General features: G+C 40.7%; 1 protein-coding gene across 9 annotated transcripts in view; it reads left to right on the plus strand.

The window, feature by feature from the left end:
- DIAPH3 (diaphanous related formin 3) overlaps positions 1-22626 on the plus strand; it is a 782005-nt gene that overhangs the window by 267810 nt on the left and 491569 nt on the right. For all 9 annotated transcript variants that reach the window (XR_012799927.1, XM_075591046.1, XM_075591039.1 and 6 more), the window contains exons 13-14: positions 7914-8032; positions 8130-8194. Coding sequence is in view for 8 of the 9 variants with exons in the window: in XM_075591046.1 (XP_075447161.1) it covers positions 7914-8032; positions 8130-8194 (184 nt within the window). In the remaining variant the exon portion in view is untranslated. The remainder of the gene's footprint in view (positions 1-7913; positions 8033-8129; positions 8195-22626) is intronic.

Raw genomic sequence — 22626 nt, forward strand, 5'->3', positions numbered from 1 at the left:
CCTTTCACTTGGCGTATAATCCGTATGTAGGCATACATTAGTAGGGTGCAGAATGTACTGTGCAGATATCGGGAGGCTGGTTCCAGATCAATCATAGAGATCATGTTATAGTACATTTTATGTGGGTCAAGTAAGCAGGCTAAAGCCAAATTGACATTAAGCCCCTTGGATTGTACAGTATTAAGTTTGTGGATGCACTTACATTCTCTGCTTAGAAGTAGTGTCCATGGTTACCACTACGGTGTGGCTTAGTAACCAGATCATATGGTATACAACTGAATGCAACCAACTGGTAACCCGCTGCTAGAAATTGTTTTGCCACAGGTTTATTAGACTAATCAGTTTGTAGTGCTGACCTAATGCTTGATCAGCCACTCATTCTTTGAATTGCCTTTGTGTCTTTCTGCCATAGTCTAGTCCATAGGGACATTTGATTAGGTATACCACATGTGTGGTTGAACATGCAATCTTGTGTTGAATCCTATAGGTTTTGCCAGTGTGTGGATAGGAGAACGTTTCCCCAGTAATTGGACTATTGCAGGTATTTGTGCCTTTTGACACACTTCTTAATCTTGCAGGGGTTGTAACCCCTTTCCATGAATCTGTCCACCCATACCATTGAATTGTGAAAATCTAATCTCAAGTTTTCTGACATTCTTGCAACTCTGAGTTGAGAGAAAGGTAGTCCTTGTTTAAGAGGTAGAGGGTGGTAGCTGCAAGTGTGCAGAAGAGTGTTCCTGCAAGTGGGTTTGATAAACAGGGAGGTTGAGAGTTGACCATCTATCAGATACATGTAGATCCAGTGAATGGTCATGGTGTCACATATCATAGTGAGCCTAGTGGGTAGTGGTAGGGCATTAAACATAATCAGAAATGTTTTAAGAAGTTCCCTTGGACCTGGCCAGACAAAGAAGAGGTTGTCTTGTATGTATTTGGAAAATACAGCGTCCCTTAGAATGTATGTCTGTTCATATTGTGCATATATGCATTGGCAGATTTTGGCGCCATATTAGAGCCACTTGCGGTTCCTGATATTTGCAAGAAAAGGTCTGATTCTAGTTTAAAGTAGTTATTGTGCAGAATAATGCAGATGAGAAGCATAAAGTAATCAACGGTGGGCCATTGTAGTTAGTGTTTGTAATAAGTTCATTTACAGCTTCTACACCAGCATCGTGCGGTATTGCACGTTGTGACTAAGCGTGAACCTACGGTATGGTAAAAGAATCTTAGAGAGAGCTGTGAAGAGAAGTATTACATGGCTGAAGGTAAAAATGAATGAATTGTGAGATGGGTTAACCGAGGAAACACCTGGCAGATATGATGGGCCCACCTGTGGGTCCCACACATTTTGGGAAGGGTATAGATGATTGGTTTAATGGGATATTCCTGCAACAGAAATATATGCGTAATTTAATCAATCAACTTTATTTGTAAGCCCATATTTAGGATAGTGTCAATTTCATAATTAATAGTTCGATTACAGGTTAACGCTTTGTAGTTAACACGGTTGAGTTCTATGAACTGTTTATAATTGCAATAGTTAAAAACAACTACAGCTCCCCCTTTGTCTGCCGGTCGAATAATTATGTACTTATTGTCAGTAAGCATTTTAATAGCATTCCTCTCTGCTGCATTGAGGTTTGCTTGCATGTTGGGGGGAGGGGTTGTTATACAGAGATCTAATATCATGTGTGATAAATCTTTCGAATGTAGAAATTGATGGGCTGATATTGATAGGGTCAAATTTAATTTTGAGTTTAAATGGATTGCTCGGTGCAGTATTAGTCTGATTATTGAAAGTCATACATTTTACGTTTCCTGTGTAATTTCTACATTTCAATTTGTGGTCAGTGAAGTGGATGGGAACTATTTTGTGCTGTCTGAAACTTCTGAATTATCTTCGCAATGTGGTGTCTCTCTCCCCCTTTCCCGTCCTTCCCTTACCCCTCCTTACCCCCCCCCCCATCCTCCCCTGGTTCATATGGAGTACAACTTTATTCTAATTCTCATATTTTTTGCTGGAGATTTTCTGGACCTTTAGCAAAAGTAACAATGCCATCTGCAAATCAATCATAAGTGACGCAAGGGAAGTATCTATTAGAAGGTATTTGTTGTGCCCGGTAAAAGGAGTTAGATGCAAGTCAATATGGACCACAGTGGTGATCTGGAATAGCAACTCAAGACAATAGAAGCAAACAAAGCGTAATTTATTATGTCTATAGAACAAACATAAGCCTGACGTTTCGGTCCCAAGGCAAAAGAAAGTGCAAATTAAATATGCTTACATCATTACAATGTAATATATTTCACTGTTTTGCATGAAGGAATGTGCCTGCAGCTTTTATCCAGAGGACAGTCATTCACCAAAAAAAAGATGTATTGTAGTCCAACGTTGCGGCTTGCTCTGGGGCCTTTTATATTTATATGTATATACACACGAGTTTTGTATTCACCAAACGAAGTTGCACCCCAACCGTTTCCTTCTTTCAGAGTTAGAAGTGCCCTTATTATATATCTATGTATCTATATATCTCCTTCCCTTACATTCCCACTGCCTCAAAGTGGCTGGCAGGTTGCAACAGGTGTTCAGGAAGATGTATAGTGACTCGTGCTGGTAGGTTTAACAATACTATGAAAGCTTGAAAAATATACCCGGCTAAAGTGGGAAAGGCAGTTGCCAGCATGCAATTAAGGCCTCAACCCCCAAATATGTGTAACCCCCGGTGTGATGGAAGCAACACAATCAACTCTGCCTCTTTCCTGGTTCCCCTCCAGTGTGCTTTAGACATGTGACATGATGGACATAGGATCAGCCAATAACCAAGACTGTGAAAGAGGTGGGACTTACAAGAGGGGAGCCTGCAAGAGCCTGGAGAACTGAAGACTTGATAGTGTGACCCGGGGTCTATGTCCCTCTGAGAGATATAGCGAAAGTTGACTGGTGGGAGTGTAGTACTTTGTGTAGGGAGGCCCAGCACATAACTGGGAAGCCTTACGGAGGAGCGAGCACAGTCAGAGGGGACTCAACAGATGCATCTAAAAGTTGTACCAAATTATTTTGATGAGTAGAGGCCTGCTACACTTTGCATTAAAGAGCTCCAGCGGTCTGCCAGCACCATCACTTAGGCGCTCAATACCCAGCATTTGGTGGCCGCATCCTCAAGACACTGACATACACCCGATCAGTGTTTATAATGAATGTTGTGTTGATGTATTATAATATGCATGGGATTAGGCTTTGCCCCCCGCTGCCTGCTACAGCGTCCGCTGTGGCGGACGCTGCGCTCACGAGAGCCCTCCCCGCAATGGCGCCGGGCCCGCTGCGAGGGGGGGCCGCAGCGCTCGCGCGAGAGCTACTCCTGCTCTCAATAGAATTGAGAGCAGGAACTCGCGTCGAGCGGCTAGACACGCCCCCCCGGCGGTTCAGCCAATGAGGGCGAACCTGCCGGGTGACGTCATGGCCGCGCCCCCGTTACTCCTCCGCCACGCCCCCCCGGTCTCTGCTCCTGCAGTGAGCTGCAGACCGGGGAATCGCCGCAACGCGCAGCCAAAAGCGCGGGCGCGCGTTACAGCGCCGTGACCGGGGCCTTAGCCTTATCCTTCAAAGGTCGCAAGGATTCTATAGTACCTTTAATTGGTGTATAAAACCTGTTATATTAAAAACACTGTTGTAGTTTCCTCTTCAAACCAACACGTGTTCCTGGCGCAGATTGAAATGTGCAATACAAAGTGGCAATATCCCCAGTGATGAACTAAACACTGATACCACACAGTACTGCTCTCATAGACCATAGACCGGGTAGAGCGTGCAAAAGTCAACCAGCTGATCTGGGAGAGTGGCTGAAGAGCGCCCATCACTTAATGCTTTTAACCAGCGGGTAGAGTGTGAGTGTTTCCCTCCCCCCTCTGTGTTGTATGTGATTCAAGTAAAGTGTTAATGCACTATTGACCTTGCATTTGTGTTTCCTTCTGCATATGAGGTCTGGAAGGAGTCCCTACACCAGAAGATTCTATGGTCTATGGGAGACCAGTACTGTGTGGTATCAGTGTTTAGTTAATCACTAGGGAAATTGGCACTTTGTATTGCACATTTCAATCTGCGCCAGGAACACTTGTTGATTTGGATTGGTGTTTTTTGGCGGTTTGGGAGACCGCTGGTGTTCAGGCAGCATTTTGAAATAATTATTTTATTTCACTTATTTGTTGCGCTTTATTTGTTTATTTGCAGTTTCCTCTTGTTAGACCCAAAGCAACGTTTGGCATATCAGAAATAGAGGATTCAGGCCCCCACTATCAGTCTGAGGGGCTAGAGATAACAGGGGTTACATACTGTATGAAACACACCAAAATCCCCCAATTTCCAGAGGCTGGATTCTCTTTGTACCGAGAACATTCAGGCATTATTAAGTCAAACGATGCTAAGAATCCACGGAGGTTAAACAGAAGCGATCATTCAAAACAAAATCTGGCTACCTACACCTGCTGTACTGTCCAGTGAAGCAGCACTGCATGAACTGAAAGGTGAACTTGAAAAGATGAAATTGGACATTGTTGGCATTAGTGAAGTAAGAATAAAAGATAAAGACTTAATTTAACTGAAAAGCGGACACCTATTCTATTACAGAGGTGCAGAAAATGGAAGAATCCATGGATTAGGCTTAATGGTTTACATGTCATGACGAAACACCATAGGGGAGTATGGAAGCTCATCAGAATGAGCAGCAAGAATCGTCATTCAGTTGCCAGAGATACACTTGGGTTAGTTTAAGAATGTATGCCCCAACATAAAGTCACACAGGCAATGAAATGGAAGACTTCTACCATAAAATCAACTAATTTAACAACAATTTTTTATGCAAAGATTGGTATCCAGCAGAAAGACTTGGCATCAGTTGGTAAGTATGGTTATGGTAAGAGGAAGGAATGTGGAGACAGATTGGTTGAATTTAACATGGACATGAAATTAACCCAGTGGAATTAAGAATGAAATGTACTATATCCTAGCTAACAATAAACACGTGGTTGACTGCTCAGTCCTTAACTGTTTTAACACAATGAGTGATCATCGATTAGTTTGCTGCAAATTACATCTGAATGCAAATTTGGAAAGAAGAAAACAAGACAAAAACTGTCAACATCAATAACCTTAAGAATAACAGAGTATTTCAACCGGAACTGAAAAATCGCTTCAGCTTGCTTGAAATGCACTTTTAACAAACAATTATGAAGAACTTTTGAAGATTGTAGTTGAAAATATCTGATGAGCGAAAGCAATTACTGAGGACAAGATAAGAAATGAATCAATCCCAAGCATTCCCAAGACGCAAGGATAAGAATTAACAATACAGAGCTGTGCAAGACAATCCACAAGTTTAAAGACGACAAAGCAGCGATTTATGATTGGGAAGAAGCAAATCACTGCACTATAATAAGATTACAGATCAACAATAGGAGACTGTGCACTTAAAATAAAGAGAATTGAGGTATTCTACATGACATTGAACCAGCACATACTGCAGATAACAAAAGGCATAATTCAGCAGAGGACAAGCGAGAAGAAACCAGCAATGATGCACATGCTTAAAGAAAAAATGGCAAAAGCAGTAAAATCCATGAAGAATGGGAAGGCTCCTGGGGATGATGGATTTACAACTGAAATCTTGAAAGAAGCTGGGCAAGAAATAGGAAAAATCATTTTGAAACTATTTACATTCTGCTTGAAGAACAGGAAAATTCAAAAACAATGGAGCAATCCCATAGTTTTCCTTAGCCACAAGAAAGGAGACAAATACTCTACCTCCTCAAGAACTGCAGACCAATCAGTCTACTTCCAAGAACTTACAAGGTTTTAGGGAACCAGCAGCATTTCACAGTGGATACAACACCATGGACCACATCCAAGTCATACAAAAAGTGATTTCCCAAAATAATGTACCACTTGTTAATATATTCACTAGTATCAGACAGGTCTGCAACCCTGCCTTTTGCCATTCTCTCATAGCAAGCCAATGCTTCCTCTGCAGCCAGGTAGTCTGGTAATGACATTGAAATGAGCACAAAGTATCACCTTTTGCTTCTTTTCCTTTTAACATGGACCACTACAAGGTAGTTCCTGACGTATTACATAGCTTTTTCAGCAGTGTCTGGGTTTAAAAAGTGCACCTACTCACAGACAGCTGTTTCGACTTTGTGCGTCATCAGCTGTATTAGTGTTTATACTGGCTTTGTAATGTGAAGCTGGAAGTCACTTCATCCAGACACTAAAAAAAGTTTACTCGCCATAACTTTTTTTAGTGTCCGGTTGTAGCTACTTCCAGCTTCATTTGAGTTCAAATTAATCTGGTTTAAGAATCCACAATAGTGTACATCTCGTAGTCCCTGCAAGATACAGTTTCAATACGCCTCTCCCACCTCCATAAAAAAAAGGGGGGGGCAATTAAAGCTGGGAAATGGAGGTAAGTCAACAGCTGTAAATAAATATAAATTGTGTATATATATTTATTGTGTATATATATATATATATATATATATATATATACACAAATACAACTGTATGCTCATCTGCATGTCTTAGGCAGGTCTGCAACCCCACCTTTCACCATTATCACCCAGCATACAGCACTTCCACTGCAGCAAGGGATTCTGGGAAATGAAATGCAAATGAGCACGCAGTGCCACTTTTTGCTTAAAAAACCATTTTAAACATGGTTCCCTATAGGCTTAAGCTTGCTGCATGGTCACAGCTTTGAGCACAGCCAGGGTTAAGGTGCATACCCAGAAAACCACCCACAGACAGGTTTTTTTTTTCCACCCTCCCGAGAGGGTTGGGGGGTACCCTCCCCTCTCGTTCATCAGATCCCAATCCACTTCATTGGTTCAGGTGCATGCCCTTGGACTGTCCAACCGAAGTCAGAGCCGCCCTCGGAAAGGGTTCCCTGAAGATTTCAGCCCGAAAGCCTAGGTCTCCAGGGACATTGATGCCTTCCTCTGTTAGGATTCAGGACATCCGTCTCTTCCTCCCTCTGGCCCAAGGCCTGCAAGGGAGTTCGCGTCATCTCCCCTCTTTCGAGGGTTGTGCGGGTGCACCCCAGCTCCGAAGGGCTGGTTGTTCGAATGCCATCCCCCCTTAGCCCGAAGGCTCAGGGGTGCTGTGGTCCGGGGCCTGGACACCACCTCTCAACGAGCTAGAGGGCCAAATGCTTGCCACAGACCTTTCCTACTGAAGCCCCAGATAGGATGGTACTGCATTTGGTCATAGCTGTGCAGGCCGAGAGGAGCATTACCCACACTGCTGTTTCGACCTTAATGGGTCTCATCGTTTCGACCTTAATGGGTCTCATCAGTGTGGGGTTGATTAACTGGGTATGCAAAGAAGCTATGGGATAGGGTATACCATAATACTGAGTTAAGTTATGGTGAGTAAAAAAAGTGACAAAAACCCTCCACAGGAAAGCAAATATGCAAATACAACTGTAAGCTCATCTGCATGTCTTAGGCAGGTCTGCAACCCCACCTTTCACCATTATCACCCAGCATACAGCACTTCCACTGCAGCAAGGGATTCTGTGAAATGACATGCAAATGAGCACGCAGTGCCACTTTTTGCTTCAAAAACCATTTTAAACATGGTTCCCTATATATATTACACATTGGTTGGAGTAATTTATAAATATTTAAATAAGATTGTGATGTTCCTGCTGAAATGAATAAATATTATTAAAGTAGTCTTTTTTTAGGAATGAAAAACGGGTTGAGGTTTTTTTTCTCATTCTATTTGAATAGACATTTTTCCTAGACCAACATTACTCAGTGATCCTAAGTATTGTCACAAGTCTTAATTGTGTCTATTTAACATAACACCATAGTTTTCTTCCTCCAAACACTGCTGTTACTAATCTTTTTCTTTTTTCTAGACCACAGTATTTCAAAATAATCGAAGAGTGTGTGTCCCAGATAGTTTTGCATCGAAATGGTATTGACCCTGATTTCACCTATAGAAAAAGATTGGATGTAGATTTTAGTTACATCCTTGGTAAGTAAATTAAGCATATTCTTGATCTAGAAATTCCAAGTAGAAACCTGCTGTACAGTTATTTACCAGCATTCTGTGCTCTTCGTTTATCTTACAGATGTCTGTATAGATAAAGCAAAAACTGAAGAATTTGAAGATAGATATTTTGAAATGAGCAAGAAAGTAGGTAACATTGTTTTTCATTTTCTCAGTATGCTTTTGTTATTTATAGTGCATATAGAAACATTTATGAATGTAGGAAAATTGATCATACAGATTTATTTAAAATAATTAAGAAAAATACATTAATCTGTAACAATATTTAAACCATATGAATGTATATAATTTGAATTTTGAACTGGTCCTATTCTATTGAGTCTGAAATAAATATCCTTTTCAGGCCATATCGATTTTAGTAATTAAGAAGTAAAAATACTTTGCATGTCCAGAGAATATTAAGATCTTTATTTACACTAAATTAAATTTATCTGTGTGGCATATTGTCAAATAAAAATATTTTATACATGATTTTTAATTACATTGGAGCAGGGTTCCCCAAACCTTTTTGTGCCCAAGGTCACACTTTAGTGATCAGGAGAGAGTGGCAGACACCAAACAATTAACACGGTCACATGTGCACAAAATATGCCTACTTTGGGGGGAGGCTTCCAGTTCCGCGCCGGTCCAACTTGCTAATGTGGGAATTGGGTCCGACTTCCGGCACGAGAGACGGGCACGTAGCAGCTGTTGGCGGCTCTGCGGCAAGCTGCTCATTTGCAGATGGCGAGCTACCAGTAGCTCGTTGATCTGCGCGGTATTATCAACTGGTTGGCCAATCGGTCACGGGCACCCACAAAAAGCTTGATGGTGCCCGTGGGGCACAGCATTGGGGACCTCTACATTAGGGGATTTGTAGTTTGCCCCCTCACTCCCGTCCTTTCTCTCCCCCCCATCTCTTCCTCTCTCTCCCTCTTTCTCTCCTGCTATCCCACCCTTTCTTTCTCTTCCTCCGTCTTCTCCAACAAAACTCATATTTGAGGGTCTCAATGGCGCTATTGCCACCTTTAGATACAGTAATACAGACGTAATGCGAGTCATGTTAAGCTAAAGCAAGGCAGTGCTAATTTAACATGGTGTTAAGCCTATTTTAATGAGCTGACAGGCATACAATTAGCTCTGTCAATAATCTTTAAACGTAGGAAAAATAAGGACTGTAACCTATTTAGGTAACATCACATTATTTGCCCTGAATTAACACAGCTCTGTCGACCTGCCCCTTTGTGAATGGAAAAATCATTGGAATGCCTCGGTATTCCCAACCTGACTGCATGTCATTTTTTTAATCCAGTTCTTATTTAACTTTAAACCCAATGCATTTTGATTCTTAGTAGTCCATTACTTTTATGGAAAATTGTGACTTTGAAAACTTGTACTAGACTATATTCACACGATTACACTGAGGTAGCTTAGTAACACTGCATTTCCAAACACCAACATGATGGTGCCATTATTGTCGGGCTAATCGTCAATTCTTATGCGGTTGGCTAGAAAACCCCCCATCTTCTGGAGCTAGAAATTCAGTTTAGTGCATTCTCCTGGAATAATACATAACACTGGGCGAGCACTCTCCATTTTAATCAGATCTGCTATAGCAAATTAATAGTAGAGAATATACTTTTATAATATCCTAATATTTAGTGATCAGAGTATGAATATAGATCATGAAAGGCTATCTATACTGTGTTCTTTTTTAGTTTTAAAGGTTTCAGAGCTATATGGAAATGAATTTCCATATCTTATCAATATTATGTTTAGAATCACATTTCATAGTTTTGAAAATGTACACTCTAAACCCGACCTGCAAATATCCCACCAAGTATATGATATACTGGTCTTGTTGGGTCTTCATACATAATTGTAAAATGAATGTTGGGAATTCATTAAATGAATGTGGCAGTTAGCAGGACTGTATAGACATTAACACACAGAACAATGTCTAAATGTGTGTGCATGTGTATATATATATATATATATATATATATATATATATATATATATATATATATGTATGTGTGTGTGTATCAACCTATATTTCTATTTAGAATATTATCTATTAGGTCTTGTTAATACCCATTTATTATTAGGTGTGTATGCGGTCCCTGTTTATATGTATGTTTGTGGTTTGTATCTATATGTGTATATGTGGTATGTATGTGTGTGTGTATATATATATGTGTATATATATATGTGTATATATATATATATATATATTTATTCACCGTAAACACAATTACGTTTATGCCCCATCACCAGCATGGAAGGTCTGCCATTGCCAAAGCCGTTTAAAAGGGCTCCTTCCTCCTAAAATCCCCAGTCATGGTTTTCCTTCTTGCGTGTGTGGACATTTCTCTCACACACGAGAAAACAGGAAGATAGTGCAAACTTACCAGACACCACACAGCTTCATCTGGGTGCTCCGCTTCGGCACTTACCCGGCAACATGATCTGATTGAGGTCTGATCACTCCGCTTCGGTGCGTATTCCGGCAAATCCTCTGGTCGAGGTCTGAGGCAGCGTCTGTGGTCTGGTCAGTCGGCTGTGGAGTGTATACCAGCAACATCCTCTGGTCGAAGTCTGATGCATTTCTGGAGGTTGGTGTCTCCGCTATGGTGCATATACATGCCCTAATACATATTTTTGGCCTCTGGAGACGGTTCTCGGACAGTGCTTGGGCCGCTCGACACCAGCGAATGCATTTCCAGTTCAACCGGAAGGGACATTTTTGGTGCTAAATTACCATATCTTTCTAACCTCCTCATTTTGGCACCAAACCGGTCCCCTACAGTACTCATGGGAGGCGCATATGAATAACGCATGTTTTCCTTTGGATCTTGGTTAGATAGCTAGTTACTTCTTGATACTGCTTCCTAACCTTTATTGTTCCAGTTCCCAATTCTTCTCCTGAGCATAGGGTGGAGTCACAGCCACCTCAAAAGGTGACTACTAAACCAAGAATTGCGGCAACCATATTCAAGCATTGTTTTGCTATATGTGAAAAGAATTTAAAGCGCGCAACTAAATAACCACTAATAGTGATAACAGTGATTAAAGGCAAGTGAATACTACAATAAACCCTTCTAATTAAACTAAATAGTTAAAACCACATAATACCACAGTGTGATAAATACAAATTGTACATAACCGTGACGAGTGGTTACTTATGGCGTCTGCAGCTGTATATAGGGGGGTGGCTCGGCACCCCCCTAAACACTGGAGAAATGGAAACAAAAAACAGCGCAAAATACAAATAGTGAAGTAAATTAAAATATTATTGCATAAAAAGTAAGGATAAATATTCTGCGTACATCAAAAAGCTAGAACATAAGCATTGAGATCTAATTTATACCTATGTGTAGTAGTTTTTTGCTGCTAAATCTTATTGCATTTTGGCATTTTCGAGACTATTTTCATCCCTGTGCCTTGGTTGATTAAAATCGCGATTGTGACGTCATCTTACGGCGCACTATGACGGAGCGACGGCATCTCTAACCAGAGCCACTGTTGTGTGAGTGACCGCTCCCGGCTGTTGCTGTGCCAGTTTCTGAGCACACTCTGTATGGTTGGAGTCCCCCTCACTGCTCAATCTGGGGACCGCTGCCGTGGTAAAACTATTTAAAGAACTTTGGACACTCCTGATACCATCCGACCAAAGGGAGGGTTTCTACAGAGGCGGCATTACCATTCCCGGTTACTCTTATAAAGGAGGAATCCTACAGTTACAACCTGAGATGCCCGCCAGAGAGACCAGTTCCTGACTCCTGAACCCCTACCTGTCGATTGGTAACTTGTGTGCTGTGCACACTCAATGCTTATGTTCTAGCTTTTTGATGTACGCAGAATATTTATCCCTACTTTTTATGGAATAATATTTAAATTTACTTCACTATTTGCGTTTTGCGCTGTTTTTTGTTTACATTTTGCTATATGTGCCTTCTGTAGAACAAAAGTACCTTCTTACTATGCTAAAAAAGCTTTTCTCTGCCTGTATTAAGACAATTTCAGAAGAGAAAGCCCCCATCAAAGGAATGAGTTTCTCTTTACTTAGAGCCTCAGTCTTAGGCTGCGTCCATAGAAGGACAAGCAGCGCTGAGGCGTGCGGACGCTCCGCGCTGAACCCCTGCATCATCAAAGAGGATGCCTTGAGAGGGGGCTCACGCGAGCGTCCGCAGGCGTGCGGAGGCTTTGGAGTTTTCAGCCGAGCGCCAAGCTGTTTTTCAGCGCGCTGTCGGTTGAAAACATCCAATCAGCCTTAAGCAGCGTCAACGTCACGGCGCCGTGACATTGACGTCAGTGCGTCGCGGGCGATTGGCCCAGCGACGTCACTGCCCCGCCTCCAACCACCTCCCCCCGGCTCCCTTCGTGCACGCTGGCTCGCCTGCAAGTCCGTGGAATCGCGCTGACTGAAGCAGGCGAGCCTCAGCGTTAGCGCGCATCCGCTCTCCTCACCCCTCTATGGCCCGGGCCTTAGAGACTTTTGAGGTTGCCAGATTGGAAGCCAATACCATGGCTCACAAAAGATAAGTCTCCCTGTGCGGATTCTAATATTCGGAACAGCTTTTACTCTGACAAGAATCTTCATCAGAGGAAGAAGTCATAGAAATACCTGAAAATGTAAATGTGGAAGTTGTAGACAAACTCATCAAAGGTTTGAGAGAAGCTATGGACATTGAAGATGCCAAGTAATATCTTAACACTGTTGATTACATTTTTTTTTTTGTTTTATTTTGGGCCTTCCGAAAAAGGCAACATCAAGGATATCATGGGTAATTAGTGGCTTTAGACTGACAATAAATCACAAACCTTTTTGAGAAAATATATCAGGATACTAGTTCTCCCAAGGTGAATTCAGCTGTGGCCATTATCACAAAGCGAACCACTTTTCCCCTGGAACATGGGTCCTTTCAGAGTCCCATAGATGGATAAATAGAGGCTTCTTTCAAGAAACAGTATTCCACGATTTGCACAGCTTTTAAGCCCTTGGTCCCCATGGAATTCAAGACCAGTACCATGAAATGATGGAAGGTCCAAATAGACAGACAATGTTATGTGAATAGGCAAATAATCTGGAAGGATTGTATTCCTGTAAACGAAGCCGTGGATTTTATGCAAGATTGCCTCCATTAAACGCCATCAAACATATAGCCAGGTCCTCGACTCCAGCAGTTTTGGCCAGAAGATGTTTCTGGCGTTTATACTGGACTGCTGATTCCTGTTCTATAAACAAGCAACTTTCACTCCCCTTTTCAGGTGATACTTTATTCGTAGAGATACTGGATAGCTATATTAGCAAAACCTTCAGGGAAGAGTGTTTTTTTTTATTTTTTATTTTTTTTAAACTCAAAACGAGGTGAAGAAGCTTCAAAAGTCCTTTTGGGACGCCAGAGCTTAGAGACCTGGAAGAACATATCCCAGTAGTTGTCAGCCTGCTCAATCATTTCATACTGGGCGAAGGAACAAGCCCGGCTCCAGACGATCCTTTCCTATAAATCCCACTTTCTAAAAATCAGCAGGTTCTGTCCCTGAAATCTTCTCCAGTGGGGACTATCAATCTTCAGAGTTCAGTGGGCCTATATCAGGACAGATGCATGGGTATTGCAGATCGTCAAAAATGGCTATGCCTTAAAATTAAACAAAGTTCTTCAAAGGAACCGTTTTCTCACTTCAACATTGCCCAAATTGCAGGAACAAAATCAAACCTTAGTAAATGCAGCTCACAACATGTGCCTGCAATGAGTTCTTCAGATGGTTCCTCAGGACAGGGAAATAAATATTTTCCAATCTTTTTATGGTTCCCAGGGCCTCAGGTGGCTTTTGTCCATGCTAGATTTAAAATGTGTCAGCCAGTTGAAAGCTCAGTTCCTTCAAGATGGAATCCCTAAGGTCCATACTCCATACTCTTTAACCTAATTGAAACGTATGTAAGATTTTGAGTGAGGAAGACTCATGAGTTTGTCGCGCTGCCCAAAGGGGTGGGGTGGGGGGGGGGGGGGGAGTACCACATTGGAAAATATTATGATACGGTTAACAATCGGTTACGGCAAAAACACACCACAATCAATTGTCTGAAAAAGGATATAAAAAGGATATAACACTACCCACATAAATTCAATTTTTTTTACAGATTCCCCAATGATTACTAGGGCAGCCATACCTTATAAAATGTTCTTGTATTATGCCTTACATAGGCTGTTAATCTTTCCATCAATTGGACCTCATTTACTCTTATGATATGATACTCTCCTTGAGGGGGGTTGGGTCTTTCACCAGGCCCCTGCAATTGCACATTTTGCTGCGGTGAGAATGTGTAATAATAGTTTACTTGTATTTTGGTTTACATTTTCCAAGTGTTTCCCCAGGACTATTGTAAATGGGTTTTAGAAGGATCCTCATCTCAATATCTGCTTAATCAAATTCTGCAGTATTACCCCAAATCTCTACATCTTTGGACAGAACCACCAGATATAGGCCATATCCCCTATACCACCACCCCCTCTCTAACAAAGATTTGTAACCCCTGGGTAGATCTGACTCAACGATTGGGGTGTTGGGTACCATCTAAAAATCACTTTATAAATATTCTCTTTTGAAATTGGGCAAATAGACGTATTTGCTGAATTGTCCTATATATCTTCCCAGTCTTCCCATGAGATCTCTATCTGGAAATCCTGAGCCCATTGATCCATATAACGGTGGGTGTACGAAATGTTAATTTCCCCGAGAAATAAGTACTTGATATAAAGTTGAGATGAGTCCCCTTTGATAATTTACATTTCTACATAGCTCCTCAAATACAGAGCTAACTGAAAAAGACCCACATGGGGACAGCTGCCTACTGGCAATCTTGAAGAAATCTGTACACCTCAGAGCCCGTGAGAGTATTTCTGACAAAATTTCCCTACAGTTAACAGTTTACCTTTGCATATCAAATCGCCCACATCTTTAATATTCTTAGTCTTTTGCACATCAAAGTACTGATAAACCATCCCAGACCAATCTTGAGAGAGAATCTTATTACTGCCGAACCATAAAGATCTGGGCTTAAGTGTTTTATTGATTTGTTGTTCCATAGAAAAGCCGGTAGTGCTGCTGAACTACTAAATATATTTTCTAAGTCTACCCACCTATATTGTTTTTTCTGGGAATGCCAATAAATTATCTGTTTCAAATGAGAGGCTAAATAATATTTCTTTATATCCGGGACAGCTAGTCCTCCTCTTTCTCTGGGTGCGACATGACTGATCTCGCAACTCTTGGTCTTTTGTTACCCCATATAAACTGCATAATCTTTTTCTGTAAATATCTTATATATTTTATCGGAATAGCAACCGGAAGTGTCTGAAAATAATATAGTAATTTTGGGAGAATGTTAATCTTTACCGATATAATACGGCCCATCCAAGATATTTGGTGGCCATTCCATAATAGAAGATCCTGTTTAATTCTTGTAACAAGCTCTAGGTCGTTATATTTATAGAGATTGATAATTTTTTTGAGAAAAATCCCCAGATATTTCAGTCTTGCTTTATTCCAAATATAATTGAAATTTAGTTTAATTAATTTTCCTTCAGTATCTGATAGTTGCATTTAGTGACTCTGACTTAGAGGAACTAATTTTGTAACCTGAAAGAAAGCCAAACTCAGAGAGTGCTTCTTGTAGATTCGGAAGGGAAGTCGGAGGGTTGGTAACTGTCAGAATAATATCACCAGCACACAAAGATAATTTGAAATGTTCTGATCCGATTCTAATGCCCTGTATATCGGGGTTTTAATAATTCTGGTTGCAACTAGGCTGCCTAGTACCATTCCTAATTTTAATTTGATTTAACTCGCCTCCCGGTATTTAAAAAAAAGCCGTTGGCGAGTCATATAGGGACTGAACCCCTTTCATAAATGGGCCAGAGAAACCGAACGCTTGCATAGTTCTATCCAGAAAATCCCATTTGATTCTGTTCAGTAACATCGCTTTGGGTCTAGAGAAATGTATCTAATATAGAATATTAATAATCTTACGCGTATTATCCGAGGCTTGACGCTTACTTATAAAACCTACCTGATCATTATGTATTAGACGGGGACAAATTGGATTTAATCTATTCGCTAGTATTTTAATATATTAAGAAGTGAGATTGGCCTATAACTTGCGCAATTTATTGGGTCTTTACCTTCTCTAGGAATCACATCAACTTTGCTTAGATATTTGCATAGGAATCTTGGTACCCTTTAAAAAAAACTATTGAACATATCTAGGAGATGTGGAGCTAAAATTCCATTGTATTTTTATAGTATAAATTTGAGAATCCGTCCGGACCAGTAGCTTTTGAGGGTTTCAAACATTTCATAACCTCTCAACGCTCTAATATTTATTTAAGCGTTGAGACCCTCCAGCTCTTCCTTAGACAACTTTGGAAAATCGTAAGCCTGTAAATAGCTATCTATTTGGTCCATAGATGCTTGATTAAATTTTTTTATTTTAGCCTAATTGGTAGGAGCACAGGAATCGTTCTTTTTGTTTTTCAATTAAAATTGGGGTCTGATGAATCCAGAATATACAAATTATTATAGTACAGCCCAACCCCGTTATAGCGCGGTCCTCGGGGGCCACCCGATCCGACCGCGCTATAACTGGGGTCGTGCTAATTTAAAAAAAAGAAAAAATGGCTGCCGCGCGCCCGATCGTGGGGAGGGAGGAAGAGGTGGCAGCCCTACACGTCCCCCAGCAGCCACCGTAACTCCCCTCGCACTTCCCCCAGCAGCCTCACTTCCCACCGCCAGCCCCGCTAAGATGCCAGCCCCGCTAAGATGCCAGTCCCGCTCCGATGCCAGCCCCGCTCCGATGCCAGCCCCGCTCCGATGCCAGCCCCGCTCCGACCCTCCCGCCAGCCCCGCTCAGTTCCCCCCTGACTGCCCCGCTCCGATACTTCCCGGCTGCCCCGCTCCGATGCCCCCCCCGCCAGCCCCGCTCCGATGCCAGCCCCGCTCCGATCCCTGCCAGCAGCCGACACTAAAGGTAGGGGGTAGGTGGGGAGTGTGTGCAGTGAGTGTTTTTTTTTTTTTTTAAATATATATTTGGGCTCCACGCTCAAACCGCGTTATAAGCGAATCGCGCTATAACAGGGTTAAGCTGTATTTAGAAAACTCCTCTGCAATTTGGAAAGGGTTATATGTAACTTCCCAATAAAACAATCTTATCGCTGAAACTTGCATTTTAGATTTAACCCCTATTAATTTATTTGCAAACAACTTATCTGCTTTATTTCCTTTATCATAGTACAGTTGGTCTGACGAGTCCATTTTAGTGCCTTTTCTGTGTCTTCCAATCTTAGTCTATGTAGTTCCTCTCTGGCCTGTTGTAGAAGTTTATACATTTTCCTATATGGGCATTTTTTATGTTCCTATTCGAAGTTTTGGCTCTTTTCCTATATGAAGCTATTGAAATAAATTGACCTCTAAGAGAGGCTTTGTGGACTTCCCAGGGAGAGGTTGGGCTTTCAACTGAACCTTTATTTAACATAAAATAACTTACCAATAAATTCCCTATCTCCCCCTCAATCCCAGTCTGATTCAGAAGCGAATCATTAAGACGCCATTGAAAAACCTTAGGTCTAATAAAAGAGGGTTTCAGGACCAACTCCACTGGGGCATGGTCCGACCATGTTATAGGGCCTCTATTTGTCTGGGCGACTCGATCCAAAAGATTCGCAGAGACAAATATATAGTCAATTCTTGTATAAATATTGTGAGGGGGAGAATAAAATGTACAGTATAGTCTCTTTGGTTTTAATTCTTAGTGCACCAAACATCTTCTAGCATAAATTATTTTGTGAGTTTCCTGAAACTTATTGATTTGTTAAATACATCATTGGCTAATTTTTGATTTGGCGGCGAGGACTTGTCCAGATTGGGATTCAGGGTCATATTAAAATCTCCGCCTAGTATTTAATTCCCTGGGTGTATTCCCCTATTTCTAAAATTATTAATTTAAAAAAAATCGATTTGTTGATCATTCGGAGTGTATATATTCATTAGGGTTACCTTAATCCCTGACAAAAAAAACCTTCAGCATTATAAATCTACCCTTCTTATCTCTTTTTATTTCTTCCAATTGGAATGGGACATCTTGTTTTATCAGAATAGCGACTCCTCTTTTTTTCTTTGTTAAAGAAGAATAGTATGCGAATGGGTAGGTACCCCGAAAAGTGTTGGGTGGATCTTGGGTATTAAAATGGGTTTCCTGGAGAATATTTAGTGTTAGGACCCTTGAGATGTGGTCTGCCTTGGAGGGGCTCAAGGGCTTACAATACTTTGTATATATATATATATAGGCACTGTACCGTGTATCTGTGTTAATGGATGTAGCACTGAGCTCTGTCTGTGTTTCATGTTCTGTCTCTGGTTTTAAATATTTATTGCCATGCTCAGTAGCACTCCTTTGACACATACGCTTATATATATATATATATATATATATATATATATATATATATATATATATATATATATAATGTTGTGGTTGAGCTTGTTGGGGTTCTGTATGAAACAAAACAACCGCCTGCTTTTTCTTAAATTCTTTCAGGGCTAGTCTCCTTTTGATATTCGAGCTTAGTCCCTTTACATTTAGTGACTACTTTTATGGATAATTGATTAGTTATGGGATACATGTTAAGGCTAGCTCTCTGTTTATCCTAATATATAATGTATATTATGTGTGTGTCGGTGTCGTTACCTGAACTTGATGACTTACTACAATCCCCTTTAAAGGAGGAGAGACGGATCCTCCCTGTTGCTCTGTAATAATACTGGGTGGGGAGGACACTTGGGGTTAGAAAAATTAGGGAAACATAAACAGAAAACAATAACAAAGAGTATATGGTGGGGATGGACCTACGGGCCATCTTAAAACCTTTGAACTATTGGTCCTTCTCTAAACCAAAATAAAGGGATAAAAGAAGCCCAAATAGGGGGGGGGGGGAAGACAAGCCTCGAATTTCAGAGCACCCCAAACTCGTTGAAGGACTCGTTCATACTTATTCCTCCAAACCTCTTAACCTCTCAAATTCTACCTCTTTTATAGACAGAATTTGGGAAGCAAGTAATTGCCTTCAGTTCAAATTAACAGCCTAAACCTCTTCAATTAAATATTGCTGCTCTTCCTATAGAGTTCATGGCTTGTAATTATAATAAATTGGAATATAAGATTAGTATCTTAGAAAAATTAGTATAATCGATAGGATCAGATTATCCACTGAAATGTAACAAGAATAACTTTGTCTGTTAGAAAGTAATTTCTCTTAGATTTCTTGCTCCACACCTAGATCCAACGGAACCTCAGGTGAACAGCGAAGGTATCAAATTCCACCGGGGGAAAAAAGTTCGCTGTGGATTTCAAACTCTGAGCCGCCAACCTCTTCCACTAGCTGATCAGACTTTAACCATGGAGACATGACCCTTTGCTCCGTCAAGTCGGGTGGACGATATCAGTCGTTTCAGGACGGTCCCCTACTTCACTGTATGAGGCTTCCGGTGGTCTCTCGGGCCTCAGGAACGCTGCGGTTTCACGGACAGCTGGCCGTGTACACCAAGGGCTCCTAGAAAATTCACCACCTCTTCTGGTAATTTTTAAGAAAATTGCCTCCTGTCTTTGTTTATGACTAATCGTAATGGGAAAGCCCATCTATAGCGGATCTCGTTATCTCTGAGGACCGCTATAACTTGACAGAGGTTTTTTCTTCTTGAGATTGTAGATCTGGGAAGATCTTGGAAAATCTGGATCCTTGAGTCTACAAAGTCCACATTATCTTGATTCCTGCAACCTCATTATTTTCTCCTTATTGGTGTAATAGTGTAGTTTGACTATTACATCCCTGCATTTCCGTGGGTCCGCCAATCTTTGACCTAAGGTTTGGTGTGCTCTGTCCATATGCAGGTCACTTGTTAGAAGAGATGGAATTATTTGGGTAAATAGTTTTGTTAGATAGGTTTGCAACTCGCCCGAATCAACTGCTTCCAGGATATTTCTTACTCTTTTTGCCTTCTTTCTCGATTTTCCAAATCATCGACTGTATCATTCAGGTTCCTGATTTCGTCGTTAAGTCTGAATAACTCGTCTTCCATTGAACCCTGACTGCAGGGATTCTTCGAGTTTATTTTCCAGCTGTAAAGTTCGCTCCGTCAGGGAAGTTAGATCTGCCTTAAATTCAGCAACAGCCTTATCAAGAGCCACTTAAAAAAAACACCCTGCATCTCCCTAAACAGCTCTTTTTAAAACCTTTGGGGTGATTTGGGAATTTTCTTTTGTGTCTTGATCTTGTTCTGTGTCAATAAAGTTTCCCCCTTGTTGTTGTGGCTGATCCTGTTGTTCTTGTATATGTGCAGGCGCCATCTTGAATTTCGGGAACTGGAGCGTCTGTTTTTGAGAGATAATGGAACACTGAGGTGGTCAGTGGCTTTCTTATCTTTTTTGGGAGGCATTCCTGTAGGTTCCACTAGCGAGGGGAGGTCTTTTAAAGACATTTTAGCCAGTTTGGAGGGCCAAATCATCCGCGATCGTAGCGGAGTCCAAGGAACAGCTTTAGAGAGCTCCCATCCTCCTCGACGCTGCGTGCGCCCCCCCGTACTAGATTTTTTTTTTTACGAGTGGATATGACAAAGACCTTAGCCTTAGTTCTCTTAATGTCCAAGTTCCAGCCATAAGGGTTTTCTTAAATACCTCCTTGGCTAATGACAAAAACATTTTTGTTTCCTCAAGGCAATGAAAGAAATCTAGGGGACTTCTTCCCCTAGTGCCTGCTTGGGACTTAAACGTAATTCTGGAGTTGTTTCTGCTCCTTTTGAACAATTTCTCCAGCTTTTAGATAAATTACTTGCACTCAAACAATATTCCTTGTAGCTACTACTTCATCCAGAAGAATTGAGGAATTGGATGCCTTATCTTATAAAGCACTTTATTTCAGGGTTCATCAAGATAAAATAGTTACGCTACCTGTACTTCCATTCCACCCTAAGGTGGTCTCTGCCTTCCAAATGATCTAGGATATAGTTTGTACTTAATTTTGTCCAAATCTCAGTGATAAAAAAAGAGGAGCGTTTACATTGCTTAGATGTGGTTAGAACTTTCTCATTACATTTATGAATCTCAGATCTATAGGAGTTTAAACAGATTGTTTGCACTGTTCTCCGTTAACAGAAGAGGCTGCCCTGTTTCTGTGTTGTCCATCACTAGATGGATTAAGCTATGTATCCAAGAGGCCTGTAAACTTTGTTACCTAGATTATCCATTAATAATTAAGTCTCATTCTACTAGGGTCATGTGCCCTTGCCTCATCAGAAGACATATGTTAAGCTGTTACATGATCTTCACAGAATACGTTCATTAGGCATTAAAAGTTAGATATGTCTTCCTCTATAAAGGCTAGATTTGTAAGAAAGGTTTTTAAAGCCATCATTCCAGACACTAGCCAACCTTAATTTGCACTGCTTTGGTACATCCCCATCATGTTTCATTGAAGACGTTAGAGAAAGATACATTTCTTACCAGTTTTTATCTTGCTCTGAACCCTTCCATGACAGTACACAGTCTTGACCATCCCGAAGAGTTATTTTGTGAATATGGTATTTGTGCTCTATGATGCAATAGTTTCAGGAAAATCTTGTAGATTTGTTAAACGTATGCCTAGGGATGTTAGGTCGGGGGTCCTACCTACCACGCTGGAGGAGGAGCATAAACGCCTAACGTTAAGAAGTTAGTACACATATATATGAATATATGCAGTATATGTATAAATAAAATTATTCGCATTTTAGGAATTACCAGAATACTGGTTCGTTTTTCTACTGCACTGATTATAGTTCATTATTTTTATTTTTTTTATTATTAGCACATCAAACAACCCTATATTCTAAAAAAAAAATAAACCTTCCTTCAATGCATGTCTTTATTATATTCAAATACATCCGTTACAGTGACTATGCTACATATTTACCTCTTACAGTAAATTGTTTCCATCTATCCTCTTCTGTTTACACAATGACCTGCTTTAAAGATCGAATTGACTTTGTTTCCCAGCGTAGATACTCATTTCTTATATTGATTTTACTTTGTCCTTATGTAAGTGTGAGTATATTGGTGCTTAAAAAAAAAAAAATCAATAATGTTCCGTTAGCTTTAATGTCAGCTGTTTGGAAACCGTGTCCATAATTAGCCTTAAAAAAAATATGTATGATAAGTTAAATAGATATATGCTTTAAATGTGTTCCTCTTGAGAATAGGCTAAACACAAATGTGTGATTTCTGTGTTCTACTAATGGCAAGGAGAGGAGAGATACAGTGTGTGCCGTGTTGTTCTCTTTCCCTGAAGAGTTTTGCCCTCTTATTTCATTAATTTGTCCCAGAATGTGTTTTTGTTTTCCACTGATTAATTATGGAAGTACACATGTTAAAAAAAATAAATAAATACTATACAGTAATCCCTACTCGACAGAAGTATAATTTAAGTAGGGAAGCATAGTAGATAACAATAATATAGATTTTTTTTTTCAAATGTAGCAGCATTCCTAAT

The sequence above is a fragment of the Ascaphus truei genome, chromosome 3 (assembly GCF_040206685.1).
Source record: "Ascaphus truei isolate aAscTru1 chromosome 3, aAscTru1.hap1, whole genome shotgun sequence".
NCBI lineage: Eukaryota > Metazoa > Chordata > Amphibia > Anura > Ascaphidae > Ascaphus > Ascaphus truei.